General features: G+C 31.4%; 1 protein-coding gene across 2 annotated transcripts in view; it reads left to right on the plus strand.

Moving 5' to 3' along the window:
• The first annotated feature begins 5,455 nt into the window (after positions 1-5,455).
• LOC134718755 (cytochrome P450 3A4-like) overlaps positions 5,456-15,502 on the plus strand; it is a 35,833-nt gene continuing 25,786 nt past the window's right edge. Inside the window, exons 1-3 of one of the 2 annotated variants that reach the window (XM_063581441.1) lie at positions 5,456-5,519; positions 14,001-14,076; positions 14,549-14,687. In XM_063581441.1, coding sequence (XP_063437511.1) covers positions 14,635-14,687 — 53 coding nt within the window. In that variant the 5' untranslated portion in view covers positions 5,456-5,519; positions 14,001-14,076; positions 14,549-14,634. Of the gene's footprint in view, positions 5,520-14,000; positions 14,077-14,412; positions 14,688-15,502 lie in introns of both variants that reach the window. The other variant, XM_063581440.1, reaches the window with a different exon arrangement.

The raw sequence follows: 15,502 nt of genomic DNA on the forward strand, positions 1-15,502 counted from the left end.
ATAATGATAGCCTTTTTAGAATTTTCACCACTTTCTAACACTGCAAAAAAATCTACCTTCACAGTTAACTGAAGTACTTTCATTTTACCATTCAGAAATGAATTTGGATATGTACCATGACCGTTTACTTTTTTTGCTATTTTTAAAATCCTAAGGCCACTAGTACTTTTAGGTCTTTTATGGTGCAGTGAATGCAAAATTTAAAAAAATTCTCAAAAATTCATTTTCATCTGTATATAAAATTATTTCATATTTTTCTACACCTGATTCATCACTCAGTTTGGGAAAGTATGTTCAGTTGATACTGTATTTTTTGTCCAATCACACTGTTTAGATACATTTACCTAAGTAGGGTACACAAAAGAGCAACCTAAATTCTGGAAAGCAAATACTACCGTGCCACCTTAACCAAGACATAACAAACTTGAAACCAGTCATGACACCTATGATGCATAGACTTCTTATTTTGGAACATATTACAATAAAGAATACTTGTCTGCACTCATTTCTTACCAACAAAAAATGAAACATTACATCCCTACCCCATCTGACAGATTTTCACTTTTTTTTCATCTTACCATTTTAACTTAAGGAGTGAACAAAACCCAAATATATGATGTTTCAAATCAACACAGAAGTCAAACATGATGATTCAGGAGGAATTAGTGGATTGCCAACTCTGTTTATGGTTAATCTGACTGAAAGAAACAGTTTTAGCACCAAATCATGAAAACTGGTATTAAAGTCCATTCCACATTTTACAGCATGCCTTATATTACTTTAAACATTTTCAGATTATGAGAATAGTACAACAAGAGTCTTTAGATTGCAGTTAACTATTATTCCAAAATCTGTTTGACAATACATGTACTAGAACACATCTCTAAGTTGACTGTTTGTCTATTTCTCATGTATGCATTAAGTTAAATTATGGCCCCTTACATAATCAATTTGCCTTTATTGTGCTTTTCACTGTCAGAAAATCTTAACAACTAATGGTATTTGCATGGAAAATGATTAAACCATTTAATCTTGCTGATATAACATCATAAATACATTCTTTGTCAAAAATAAGGTCTATTCAATGTAAAGAAACCCCTATTTCTATCTCTATTTCAGACCAGTATGAGAGCTTAATGAATAAGTAAGGACCCCTTAACCACTTACTAGTTCCCCAAAAGCTCCAACTGGTGTCATGTTACATCAGAACTACAAATCAAACCTCCAGAAAACTAGTATAGCTGTAATTGTGTTGAAAAAAATAAGAAATTATACAATTTATTTATTTCGGTGAAAATAATAGGATGTACATGCAACCGAAGAATGTCGCGTCTCAAATTTCAGTGGTTGCACATGTGTCAGACACTGCGAAAAGTCAAAGCGAGCATTTATAATTAAAAATGTAGTGCAAGTTACATAAAAATAATGAATTTCTACTTTCTAGGTAATTTTTTAAATTATTACCTACAGATCATGCAAAATTTGCTGAATCAGCAATTTTTACTCTCAGGGGTGGAATTTAAGGCTTGTTTTTATTATAGTTGCCCTTAATCAACTTTGTATTAATAAACTTACAAATTGCATAGGTAAAAAAAGTTCCTTTATTGATTTAGTGTAAAAATAAATATCCCCCTTAAGGTGGCACGGTAGTATTTCCTGGCCATAAGGGATAATGATAGCCTTTTTAGAATTTTCACCACTTTCTAACACTGCAAAAAAATCTACCTTCACAGTTAACTGAAGTACTTTCATTTTACCATTCAGAAATGAAGTTGGATATGTACCATGACCGTTTACTTTTTTTGCTATTTTTAAAATCCTAAGGCCACTAGTACTTTTAGGTCTTTTATGGTGCAGTGAATGCAAAATTTAAAAAAATTCTCAAAAATTCATTTTCATCTGTATATAAAATTATTTCATATTTTTCTACACCTGATTCATCACTCAGTTTGGGAAAGTATGTTCAGTTGATACTGTATTTTTTGTCCAATCACACTGTTTAGATACATTTACCTAAGTAGGGTACACAAAAGAGCAACCTAAATTCTGGAAAGCAAATACTACCGTGCCACCTGAATGGAGTCACGTCTTCATTAATGATTTTTTTTTATAAAAGCAAAACGGCAACGTTTTACTCCGGAATGCCTACACAATATGAATAACAATTGTCAATTCTTACATATTTATTATGCCACAGTGACATACCAACCGGTATTTCACATTATGCATTGTAAATTATAACATGTTTACGATGCCACAGTGACACAACAACCGGCATTTCGTACTAAATATCAATATTTATCATCTTAGATATTTATGAATGAAAGGTAATTTTGAACAGATTAAAGAATTTCACAATATTTGTATCATACCAGAGCTCAACAATGCTTTTTATAATCCTTCTTCTTAAAGGCATCAAACAATGCAATGTGAAAGGATTTGTAACAGTACTGCATATTTGTGTTCTGTAATGTGAATTATGCCTCAAATTAGAAGTAGAAAGGTAATGATGTCTTTAGTAAGTATTCCCAGGAAAAGCTCAATGGATTACTTTATTTCCTAATGGATTATACCAGAACTGACATCACAATAAGTCTCGGGTTCCTTTGAGATTTGCCCCTCATGTCATTAACTCTTACACTATAGTATATATTTCATGCATCTAAATGATACTAACAATTCTGCATTCAGTTTCTTTCTTTTTTTCTCTGACAGAGTGCCATGTGTTGTTTTCTATGAATGAAGTGTTGAAACAAAAATTAGCATTTCAAAACAATATACTTTATATTTCTGTTGGGAATACATATGATGATTTTCCATCGAACATATATCATAAACAAAATAACTGAATGTTTTAAGCCCTTCCTCGCATCAACAGACAGGAAACAGTACATGTTTATTAAGATGATTATTCTTTATAACCATAAAATCATCAAGAAAGAACAATCCCTAGTTATGAACTTTTAGGCTTTGAATTGTTTTTATTGTACTATGAAAGTGAACTATGACAGGTATAATGAAAGTAATATAACAGAAGGACCAATCTCCGAGGTAAATTCAAAACGGAAAGTCAGTAAGCATATGGAAAATCAAAAACTCAAACACATCAAATCTGATGTATAGTATTTGTCGTGTGTTTATGTAATTTATACCTGTTTCTAATTTCTGTTTTTTTATATAGATTATACCGTTTATTTTCTCGTTTGAATAGCATTACACTTGTTATTTTACTTTTATAAATTGTTATTTGGATGGAGAGTGGTCTCATTAGCACTCATACCACATCTTCCTATATCTACATCAAATGCATGGATAACAACTCCCATACTCCTGACTTGGTACAGGCTACACATGTAGACTAAAAGATAACGCTAGAAAAAGAACTCAAATTTATTTAAAACTACAGTTAATAAGGTCATTTGCAACATGCCAAAGATCGTATATAAATACATATAGTTTTAATTAAAATAACTTCAGAATTGAATCCAACTTGCACAAAAGTATCAAAACAGAGAAACACACATATTGTTGAATGTTTAATTCTGTTTACACTTCTAGTATTGTTCTGTTTCATCACTGTCCCAGGATAAAGGGCACCCACTAACATATTTAATTTTGCCACATTCTGTGTATTAGTGACTGTCCAAAATCAGCAGCCTATAGCTATAATTCAGTGTTTGACGTTTAACATATTTTTATTGTATTTGTTTTGCTAAAAAAAATCAGGCGGTTATTTTACTCAATCGTTAACCAAGAGTTCCGAATGGGGAAGTTAAAATCGTCCCTTTGTAAATTTTACATACGCCATATTAAGTTGGTTGACCATTATGGAACAACCGTTTTACAGATGATGTCGGATATGTTCCTTATGTCATAATTACAATCCACTTTCCTTTTGACCACAAATTTGACCTACCGAATTAGACTTATTACCGGGTTTGTAATATCATGAGCAACACGACCGGTGCCACGTGTTGATCTGCTTGATACCCTTCCAGAGCACCTGAGATCACCTTAGTATGTGGTGGGTTCGTGTTGCATAGTCTTTAGTTTTCTATGTTATGTCTTGTGTACTACTGTTTGTCTGTTTGTCTTTTTATTTTTCAGCCATGGCCTTGTAGGCTAATTTTCGATCTATGAGTTTCACTGTCCCTCTGTTATCTTTTATCGCTCTTTTACTTGTTTATATTGATTTACATTTGTCATTTTGGGGATATTGTTACAGACTTTGCGGTGTAGAAATGTCTCATTGTTGAAAACGCACGTCACAACCCTTCCTTTATGTCCCCTCCACAAAAAAGCAATTCAAGGAAACAGTAATCTGTTATAAATCATTGATTTAAATATTGTGATGTGTTTTTCAAATTTTATTTCACGTTAGAAATTAAAATTATATGGGATGTAGTTCTTTTGCCGCGATTCCAAGCTAAGAGAAATCAACAGTTATAGTATATAGTATGTAAGTAGTTCCACATCATCGCCTCACTTTATACAGACAACAAATAACATTTGACGCTATGATATTTGTCATGTTTTGATTCAGTGTGAGCAAAATTCAAAACGGAAAGTCAATATTTAAATGACAAAAACAAAAGCTACATATATATCAATCAAATGAATAACAACGTTAACTTTAATATTCTTGACTTCTTTTATCGATAATATCAAATAAAGATTGCGACAAAACTCCCGAGCTCCTGAGATCACTCCCAGTTTTGGAAAGGGTTCGTGTTGCCTAGTCTTAAGTTTTCTATGTTGTGTCTTCTTTACTATTATTGTCTGGTTTTTTTGCCATGGCGTTGTCAGTTTATTTTCTATCTATAGTTAGACTGTCCCTTTGGTATGGCTCGCCCCTTTAAATGTCAATAAGACGAACCGTACTAACGGAAGTGAAAACTTGGACACGAAACCGAACAGCTTGTATCATTTTCAAACGAATACAACGTTAACAAAATAACAACTGCCATATTTCTGATTTGGTACAGTTAAGTCTCTAATATATCGTACTTTGGTAAATACGTTATTGCGTAATTTCCAATATGTATCATGCCCGTCTCGTTGATTCATAAGTACAACGAAGCTGTATCCACTTATCTACAATCACAAGAATTGACTTAACAATTAAGCATTTCTTATTTTTGAGACACTTCATCAACGTCTATAGCGCTAATATACTGTCATTACAAAGTCGAGAAAAATACATCTCTGTAGAAATCCAATTTGTTGTATTACGCTTAGCTGTTCATACAACATTGTCTTCAATTAGAAATATACAAATGTTGAGTAATATAGTGAATGTTCATTCAATATTATACCCCACGCAATGATGATGAGAAAAAAAATATATAACGCCCCCGATATGCTCAGAGGTAAAATGATTAGCTATGCTTAATAGCCTAATTACATTATGAATATTCAACACCTGTATATAAATACAACATGTGTAACGTTTCGTAAATTTTGTTTTTGCATTTGACGGAAAATTATTTCGAAGTTTGTAAACTTCAGCATTCAGAAAGGTAAATACACTCTTTTAATTTAATAAGAAAGACAAGCAATATATATTGACCAATTACCTGCTTGTTGTTTTCACTTGTACTAAATTAGTTATTTATCTATTATGCGTAATTAATAGAAATTATATATGAAAAATACAATAAATAAAACAATTGTCTTCATTATAAAATTCTATTTTTCTATTTTTGAATACATACTAACTGTATAACAACAAACACGCTACTATCATTTAATGCAATATATGCTATTAAACATTGACAAAAACAAAATAATGAGAATACAATTAATTAAAATGACACTCAATGAATATTACAATCGGGAAAATGAAATAATTGTAATTCAAATATAAGAACCTGGCATATCATTTAAATTTTATTAGAATGTCCAATTATAGTGGCCTTATCGGAAATGTAAGATTCTTGTCTCCATTTTTCAAAGGTACATCTTTTTATATATATATATATATATATATATATAAACGAGTCTAAATTGAAAACTACGTTCAAACCTATGACTGCGTTGGATAAAAACCGCAATATATATATATTATTTTTTGAAACATTGTTTTCCAAATGTTAGCTCATTAATGAAGCATCTGATTCCTATCTTTAATGACTATGACGCGTAATTAGAATCCGAAAGCAATTACTAAGCATTTGTAAAATCGACTTAGGTTCCGAAATGGTAAAATTGTTTTAAAAAACACCCAGTATTTATTTAAATTTTCGTCTATAAGTCACCGTGTCAAGGTCTGCATTTTGTGTAGTATTTTCAAGGCCCTAAACAAAACCGTTGGTATTGGAAATTTATAAATAACACAGGTAGGGCAGTTCTAGTGATATATTTTATACCGAAGTTATTAAAAAATACCTTTTAATCCTTGAGGTTCGAGCAACCTTAACTAGATTTTTTTTAAACATCTCTAAATTAAAAGAGTTGATAAAAGACATGAATTTACAGTATTTTAGTATTCCTTTAATTGAAAGTGGATTGAAGTATCGAAATATATCACTTTAGTTGGTCGTAGTCCCATCAGCCATCAAAATCTTTTCTAGACAGCTGAGTTACTATGGCAATTCGGAACATAAATACGCAGCAATGCCATTTATGATTATCAAAAGTGTTTTATTGATGTATATAAGTATAGTTGTATCATATGCTAAGACGTCAATACCTCGGTTCTTGTTGATTTAAACCCAACTCTTCCTCCATTTGTCCTTAAAAAAATGAGAAATTATTAAAACGCTATTATGTCAACCCTTCAAGCAAAATTTGACCTTTAAAGCATTTGGCTGTTAATTTAGATTTTGTGGGGGGGGGGGGGGGGAGAGGGGGGGGTATATAGCACTTTACAGTTTCGTTTTTTTATGTTCTGCGCTTTCAAATATTCGTGTTTGAGCATTTCGTATAAATTGAAAAGTAATTCATGATATTCATATTGTGTTACTTTTATTTGCTTAAAAATATTTTGTTGAGTATTGAACACTGATACTACAATAGTTTTCACAATGAATATGTTCGTTATATATAAAGGAGATATGGGCTATATTCGTAAACACCTCATAATATTACAACAGCATACGTACATAATGAAGTAAAAATGTAAAAAAGTCTATCCATTATCGTAAAGGTAACATGTACTTATACATTCTAATACAAAAATATAAAAAAAACTATATATAGGTCTCTTAAAACGTCCGTCAAATAATGACATTGACTATTTGTAGTACGTATTATAGTCTATAAAATACAGAAAAAAGGAAATTTACTACCAAAATGTTTGGTATATATTACCGATCTTTTTAGAGAATACGATGAAATTAATGTCTGAAACTGTCTTAAGTTGTTTTACTCAAGCGCTGCTTGTTCTTTGCATGTTGATATGTTTTTTTTTTTTTACTAATTTTAAGTTTGACTTTCCGTTTTTTAAGTTGAATTGATTTGCTGGTAAAATTGGATCATTTGTTTTATTTTCTAATGATTCCTTGTTTCATAAAAATTGATGACAACTCGTTCGTTTACAATCGCTATGATACAAGGCACAGAAGTTCAATTGCATAACTGAACGTCAAAATACATACGAAACTTCCCATTGAAAAAGAAATATGCATATGTGACTTTAACTAAATGGCTAGTTTTTATTATAAAACTTATGAATATATACTTCTTTCTAAAAAAAAATCTACAATTTTTCTTCACTTAGAAGAAGTTTACTTTTTATTAATTACTTGCCTCTAGCAAACCATTCGCCGAAATGTTTTCCGTATGCGGTTACCTCAGCGTGACCGTTTCTTAAAAATCCGGTGATCGTAATACGCAAGTTCAAATGGGAAAGTAAATGTAAACATTGCTCCGTCATCAATATAAGCTATATCGTATTGTACCTGCTATACACGTTCTAATCTGAAGATCCATGCTTCTTTGTCGTTTGTTTACAAACTACAAACGAGTGACAATCGTGAAACTTCGGCTTCAAAACACGACCATTACTTAGCTGCCATATTTTCACCACAGCACTGGCGGATTAAAATATTTGTTCACGATTATACGAAATGTATGCGAAAAAAAAAATGAACAATCGTGCAGAGAAGACTACGTTAACTTTTTGATATATATGTGCATTGGTTCATGTATGGGATAAACATTATTTTTCACCGGTCACTCGTTTCATATGACTTTGAACCAAACGATCAAGACAAAATCATTTATATTATTTTGAATGAGAAGACACGTGAATTAATCTGTTCTTTAAAGATCTTTTGTTGTACGATGTCAGTTATGTGTGTTCAGTTTAAATAGATATTCTTCAAAATCTTGTTTTTAAAAGACATGCTGTTTATAATTCAAATATCAAATTTACCGATGCTTACAATTGACTCAAATAGCAATAAAATATTCAAACTTTTGATTTACTTTGCGAAGTAGCAGTAGACAAAAACACCATTTCATAAGTTTCTTTGGTCCAAAGCGCTTTAATGCTCAACACCCATGTAAAAGCTATGAGAACAAAAATAAGATGTAACAAATTGAAAATATCACTTTATTAAGTTTATGCGTCCGATTTGAAAGAAACGTTAGGAGGTTTTTTAAAATTTTATTTTATAGATACGAACTTGTGCCTGTTAATTATTTTATTTTCCACTGCACGTTCAACAGCCACTAATTGTTCTCGTCAGCTATTAGTTATTTAAACTCTAGTAACTTTGTGTTCTAATTTGCCACCAACATAACCGTAATAATCTTTTAGGTTTTTTTTGTTGTATTCATATTCTAAAGCTTTTATTACATTGACTTGTTTCGGGTGCATGTAAAAAAAAACATCAATTGTTCATGTTATTGGTATTGCTCTCTGGTTGGGTTGTTGTCTCTGACTAATTCCCAATTTGCATTCTCAATTTTATTACATGTTATAAATACTTTATAAAAAAAACCAAAAAAACGTTTATGTTCTCAATAGCAATATCAAAAATGTAAATTCCTTGTCATCAAAAATGAAACCATATCACAAATAAGGTAAATATAATAACCTTGAAAAAATTATATTGACAATATAAAAAAGAAGATGTGGTATGATTGCCAATAAGACAACTATCCACAAAAGTCCAAAATGACACAGACATTAAGAACTATAGGTCACCATACGGCCTTCAACAATAAGCAAAGCCCATATCGCATAGTCAGCTATAAAAGGCCCCTATAAGACAATGTAAAACAATTCAAACGAGAAAACTAACGGCCTTATTTATATAAAAAAAAAATTAACGAAAAACTAATATGTAACACATAAACAAACGACAACCACTGAATTACAGGCTCCTGACTTGGGACAGGCACATAAATAATGTGGCGGGGTTAAACATGTAAAATGCCTTTATTTAGACTTGAAATAGGTGTTTTGCTTCCATGATTCTAAGTTAACCCCATATCTGCTTATGTACATATTTATATGAGCTGTATATATCAAAAACTGTATTGACGAGAAAAATAAAGGTAACTGAAATATACTACTATTCGAAATTCATAAATAGATTGAGAAAAAAAACAAATCCGGGTTACAAACTAAACTGAGGGAAAAAGTAAAAACACAAAAATACCGAACTCCGAGGAAAATTCAAAAAGGAAAATCAAAAATCAAAAGGCAAAATCAAAAGTCCAAACACATCAAACGAATGGGTAACAACTGTCATATTCCTGACTTGGTACAGGCATTTTCTAATGTAGAAAATGGTGGATTGAACCTGGTTTTATAGCTAGCTAAACCTAGCGAAACACATCAAACAAAAGGGGAGGACTACGACACTATAGAAACACAACACTAAAATGTAACACACATATAAACGAACTGTAATATAACAATGACCATTTTCCTGACCTGGTACAGGACATTAACAAAATGGTGGATTGAACCGGGTTTTGTGGCTAGCCAAACCTCCCGCTTTGCTTGGATGTTTGTAATCGTTCGCGATGCGTAATGTGTTTTACTCATTATCGAAGGCGGTACACTAGCCTATGGTTGTTGATCTCTATGTCAATTGATCTCTGATGGAGGGTTGTCTCATTGGCAATTACACTATAGCTGATTAACTTGATATTGATATGGAAGTTGATTCATACGGTATCCATAAAGTCTATCATTATAGCCGAAAAGGTGTACGTGTGTACGCAAAACTAAACTGTATTACCTTGCATAGATAAACCCTGGTGACGATGGATAATGATTGACATAGAGTTTACAATGTACATCATTGTCATATTGAACATGTTGAATCTATATTAAGGGAAAACATGTCAGGTTTAATTTCTAAGCTACGGAAAGACTACATATAATTAACAAACGGTGGGAAGTTTTTCTATAACAATTTCCCCCTCAAAACAGAGAACTATTCGGGAAATATGTTAACCGGCAACAAATATATGAGGAAAGTAAAGTTGTGTGGATTCATTTTTTTTGTTAGATACCAATTTTCATGGGTTTCGTGGGCACAGTTGAACCACAAATTATAATCTTCAACGAATAACATTTTTCCAATAGGCTTTGTTAACAGATATAAGCAAAACCACGAAAAGGTTTTCAGCAATCCACGAACATTGATACCCACGAAAAAAAAGAAATCCTTAGTATGTAGATTCCCCGTTTTTGTCTAGCCTGCGACTTCTGTCCAGAATGTGAAACACCTTGAAGCTTCATAATTTGTATATAGACGCCTTATGATATGAAGTTTCAATCTGTCACATATCTATTGTCCTTGACGTTATTTCATTTTTCAGTGACTACTTGAAAAGAAGTTAAGAACGTTTTGTAATGTTAATTATTCTTATGATAAGTAACATAACTATATTTAGTATGTGCGTCCCTTGTAAGTCCTCATGCCAATCTGACAGTTTTCACTTGATCTCAACCTCATATCATGGATCAGTGAACAAGTTAAAGTTTCATGGTCAAGCCTAGTTCTCAGATACAATAAGCATTAGGTCTACTACATTCAGTGTGTTTTATGATTTATGATTTTATGATTACTGTACATTCCCAACTGGTAGGTGTTATCTGACCTTAACCTCATTTTCACAGTTCTTTGCTCATTGTTATCTTTTTCTTTTTCTTTTTTATCTGTTTTTTTTTTATATTACTGTATGCAATAAATTAACTATAATCAGTGTGTGTAACGATGTACATTTCAGTCTTGCATTTTTTACCATGACCTCGTTTTATTAGTTCATTGCTTAATGTTAAGTCTTTGTGTTTTGATCGGTATTTTAACCTTGAGGCAAAAGGTCAAATTATTTAGTGTGTGCAATGTTGAAATGTGCATACATGCCTGTCTAACAGGTATCAATTGACGTTCACTTTTTTAATGGTTCAAAGGTCGATGTTAAGTTTTTCTGGTTACATATATAAACTGCAGCAATAATGTAAATAAACCAAAGTAGTATACCGCTAGCAATAGTCATAAGTCGATTAAACAAAAATATTCAGGGCAATTACCAAAACTGAGAGAAACTCATCAACTATATCAAGAAACACGGAACTACCTTTTTGGGAAGTTTGGTTCTTAATGCTCTTCAACTTCGTACTTAATTTGGCCGTTTTTTTACTTTTTTTGGATTCGAGCGTCACTGATGAGTCTTTTGTAGACGAAACACGCGTCTGTTGTATATACTTAATTTAGTCCTGGTATCTATGATGAGTTTATTTACTAACATCGAGGATCCCTATTGTTGAAACATGTCAAATATTAATACAGGAGAATATTTATAGACACAAAATAGCTTTGAGATATATTACATTTATTGTACATCAATTGTATCGGATTGTCAGGGCTAGGCAAGTCGAGGTTGAAAATAATTCTTTCTAACATGTTAAAAATTAATACAGAAGAGGAAAAAATACTTGTAGATTGATTCAAAAAACTAAAAAACTAACTCAATATTAATTTGAATAACACACTAATTGTGTTTTTTTAGTTTTGAACATCGGATAACTGCTAAATGATTTTTTGTACTAATTGTGATAAAACTTTTTTATCTGATGTTGAGCAATTATTATTCCAAGTAAAAAGGAAATTTAACATAACCAATTTAAAGGTCAAATAAGTCGTGGGCAGTTTTTTAAGATTTCATTTCCTGGTTAATTACATTATTAAAACAGTTGTTTTGTTGCCCTTCGTTTTGTTATATGAGTGTTGGGATTAACTACACCGTATATACATGGCTTTGGTAGGTAGGTCTTTCATTTCATATACCTTTATTTGTAGGTAATTGTTTTTAATTCGTTAATTCTTTTTACTTTTATTCATATATTTGAACAACGTTTCCATCCTATTTTTCTGTATTTCGTTGTTTTGTTTATAGTTTTCTCTATATATTTGGCAAATATTCGGTTAACTACATTGTACATCCAGTCCTTCGTACAATGTTTGTCCATTATAAGTTTGATTGATTGTATGATTGTAATGGACTGTTTAAATGTTCGGAAAATGTTTTAAATGCTTTAGAAAAAGCAACACAAGTAGACCGCTTGGGAAACAAGTTTTGCAACTTATATTAATCCCTTTCCACTTTGCGGGTGCGAGTGCTGCCTTGTAGCGGCATAAGCCTTCTCTTTTTCGTCATCTACAACGGTGTCTTTAACGTACAAACTTAACACGGGTCAGCCATTTTTTGTCCCCCTTCCGACGGACTATCATCGTTTCCTCAAGACCATAGTCGCAAATGGTGTCAAAGGAGAGCCTAAAATTGAGTTCCTGAAATCGAACGGGAAGCGAACCAGGAACCTTTGTGTTAGCAGTCCAATGCTCTAACCACTACACCACGGCTCTCTTATCTTAATACAAGCTTCAAGAAAATATATATCACCCAGATTTTTATACTTGTTAAGAACTGTGCTTTTCTTTTGTATTCTTGCGTAAATATTAAGTTTTATTATATCTCAGTCATTATTTTCGATTCAAAATTACAATATATTTTCACTATTTTTCAAATTGCAATTGTTGAACTATTTGACCGAAATTTCAAATGAAGCTACTGGATTGGATAATGTTAAAAATAATGCAGGGGTTGCGACGTCACGTTTTACTTATTATAACTATGATTTACGTCAACTGGTTTGTGACGTAGTCTTAGTATTTAGAATATATATATGAAGACGTTTAACTTTATGGTAGTGTTCCTCCTTTTCATATTACGATATGTAATTTAGCACCGACATTTATTGACTGTAGTGTGTTTCTGTATATTTAAGTAAACACTAACTGAATTGATATTCGTGGAATAGCAAGTGTATTGTCCCCTCGGATACAACTATTGGCCTTAGCTCCGCTTCAGGGTTATAACTACACCCCAGGAACTTCAAAAGTACTATCCCACTCATACCCAGTAAGATGATGATATTTAAATAATCATTGTGTATGATGTATATGATTCGATCTCAAAATGTTGTACTATCCAGTAGAAAACTGAAACTTTTAATTAAAATCAGAATAATTGACCAATTTTTTTTTAATATTGTATTACGACATCAATCCAACATATAAAGAGTTAACACAAACCATCGTCAAGGAATAGGAACATAAAACTGTCAACAGAATCACATGCATAATTGAAAACATATTCGCACCCAAAAACAACAAAAAATGTGAAAAAAAACGGCCAATACAGAAATGCATTCGAAAAGTTCAACATATTATACCTTGCACAAAATGTCATATTAATCAATTTGCCCTTATTTACCACAAGGAATAGGAATATAACACTGTCAACAGAATCACATGCATAGTTGAAAACATATTCGCACCCATAAACAACAAAGACTATGAAAAAAACCTGGCCAATACAGAAATGCATTCAAATAGTTAATATATTATACCTTGCACAAAATGTCATATTAATCAATTTGCCTCTTATTTACAACATTTTTCTCCTTTTAAACATATTATAGTCATATTAATAAATTTGCCTCTTCTTTACAACATTTTTCTTCTTTGTAGGTCTTATTGACAAAAGGAATACAGATCACCTCTTACATACGAACTAAATGTTTCGCGGAATGTGATCCAGAGAAATGTGCGTGTTTAACAAAATTGTGCACTGACCGTACTTTTCATATATCTTTTTTAAAATACATTTGTGTCTTTGTACAATAGTTGATAATTCGGTTAGATTTAAAATATACACTCGGTAATATTTACTTTTTATCATGAAGAATAGATAATATTTCTTTAATATAACTCAATTACAGATTTTTAACAGATACATTTCATTATACTATTTGCTAATTGTCGATGCGTTTGTAAGATTAAATAGTCAACATATTTCATTGCATTAATTGGTTAAAATTAACAGTTTACACGAATGTTACGCTGTGTTATTTATAGAGCTTAGTATTATGATTTATATTAGGAACTATGGACAGTGAGAGTACCTCAGCACTATTAATTAAACTCAATAAAAGTGTGAATTACATGTAAAAAAACAAGAGTTTTGGGCATTAAAACCAAAGATATTCAGGAAGGACTTTTATTGTTTCTGAACATAGTTTATCTCTGAAAAAAGCTGTGCAGTTTGATCTGGTGAAGAACGGATTTTGATGTGACCACGCAGTACCAACAACATATTTTATTAATGGAAATCCTTGCAATTACTGCTATTGTTTTACTGTTTATATATCTATATAGGTAAGAATGTATTTATTTTTTCAAAATACAATTCCCGGCAGATATAGAATAGATATATGATATGTTAATATACTAAATGTGTCCTAATCTCCATTTCGACTGTGAGGATTAGCGTGACATGTAGAAGGAGAAATGTGCCCTATCAACAAATCAGGGTTCTTTTTTTATTTCAAATTTACGTTCAAATGCCATGGCGATAGGAAAACATGTAAACACGTATACATGATTATTGTAAATAAATTATATACAAACCCTCTTTATTGCGTGTAATTGAATCGATTATCTTGCTTTTTGTAAGAAGTACAAACACACACACATACACAACAAACAGACAAACTTACGCGATCATATTAAAACAGTAATATTTACGAACGTACAGTAAAGGAGGACACCTTGGAATAAACTTTTATTGATATATCAAATGTCGTTTTTACTTTTGACATTTTTACCTAGCATGTCTGTTTGTTTTGTTCACACGTTCTTTTCAAAGTATTGCAATTTTATTCGACTGTCGTACAAGTGAGATGTTCAGCAAGCTAATTATCCAGCTTTAACGCACCATTTTTTACATTAGATAATGTCCGTTTTAAGTCAGGCATGTGGCAATTGTTATACAGTCGTTTGATGTATTTAAGCTTTCTATTTTGCTATTTGATTAGGGACTTCCCGTTTTATATTTACCTCAGAGTTTTAGTATTTTTGATATTTTACTTTTAGCTGAATATGAATATATCATTTAGTTCAATGTGGTCGTTTTAATAACGAAAATAATACATGACTAATTTACTAGAGAAATATGCTTCTGAAATATTTAT

Source organism: Mytilus trossulus, chromosome 5 (assembly GCF_036588685.1).
Source record: "Mytilus trossulus isolate FHL-02 chromosome 5, PNRI_Mtr1.1.1.hap1, whole genome shotgun sequence".
Taxonomy (NCBI): domain Eukaryota; kingdom Metazoa; phylum Mollusca; class Bivalvia; order Mytilida; family Mytilidae; genus Mytilus; species Mytilus trossulus.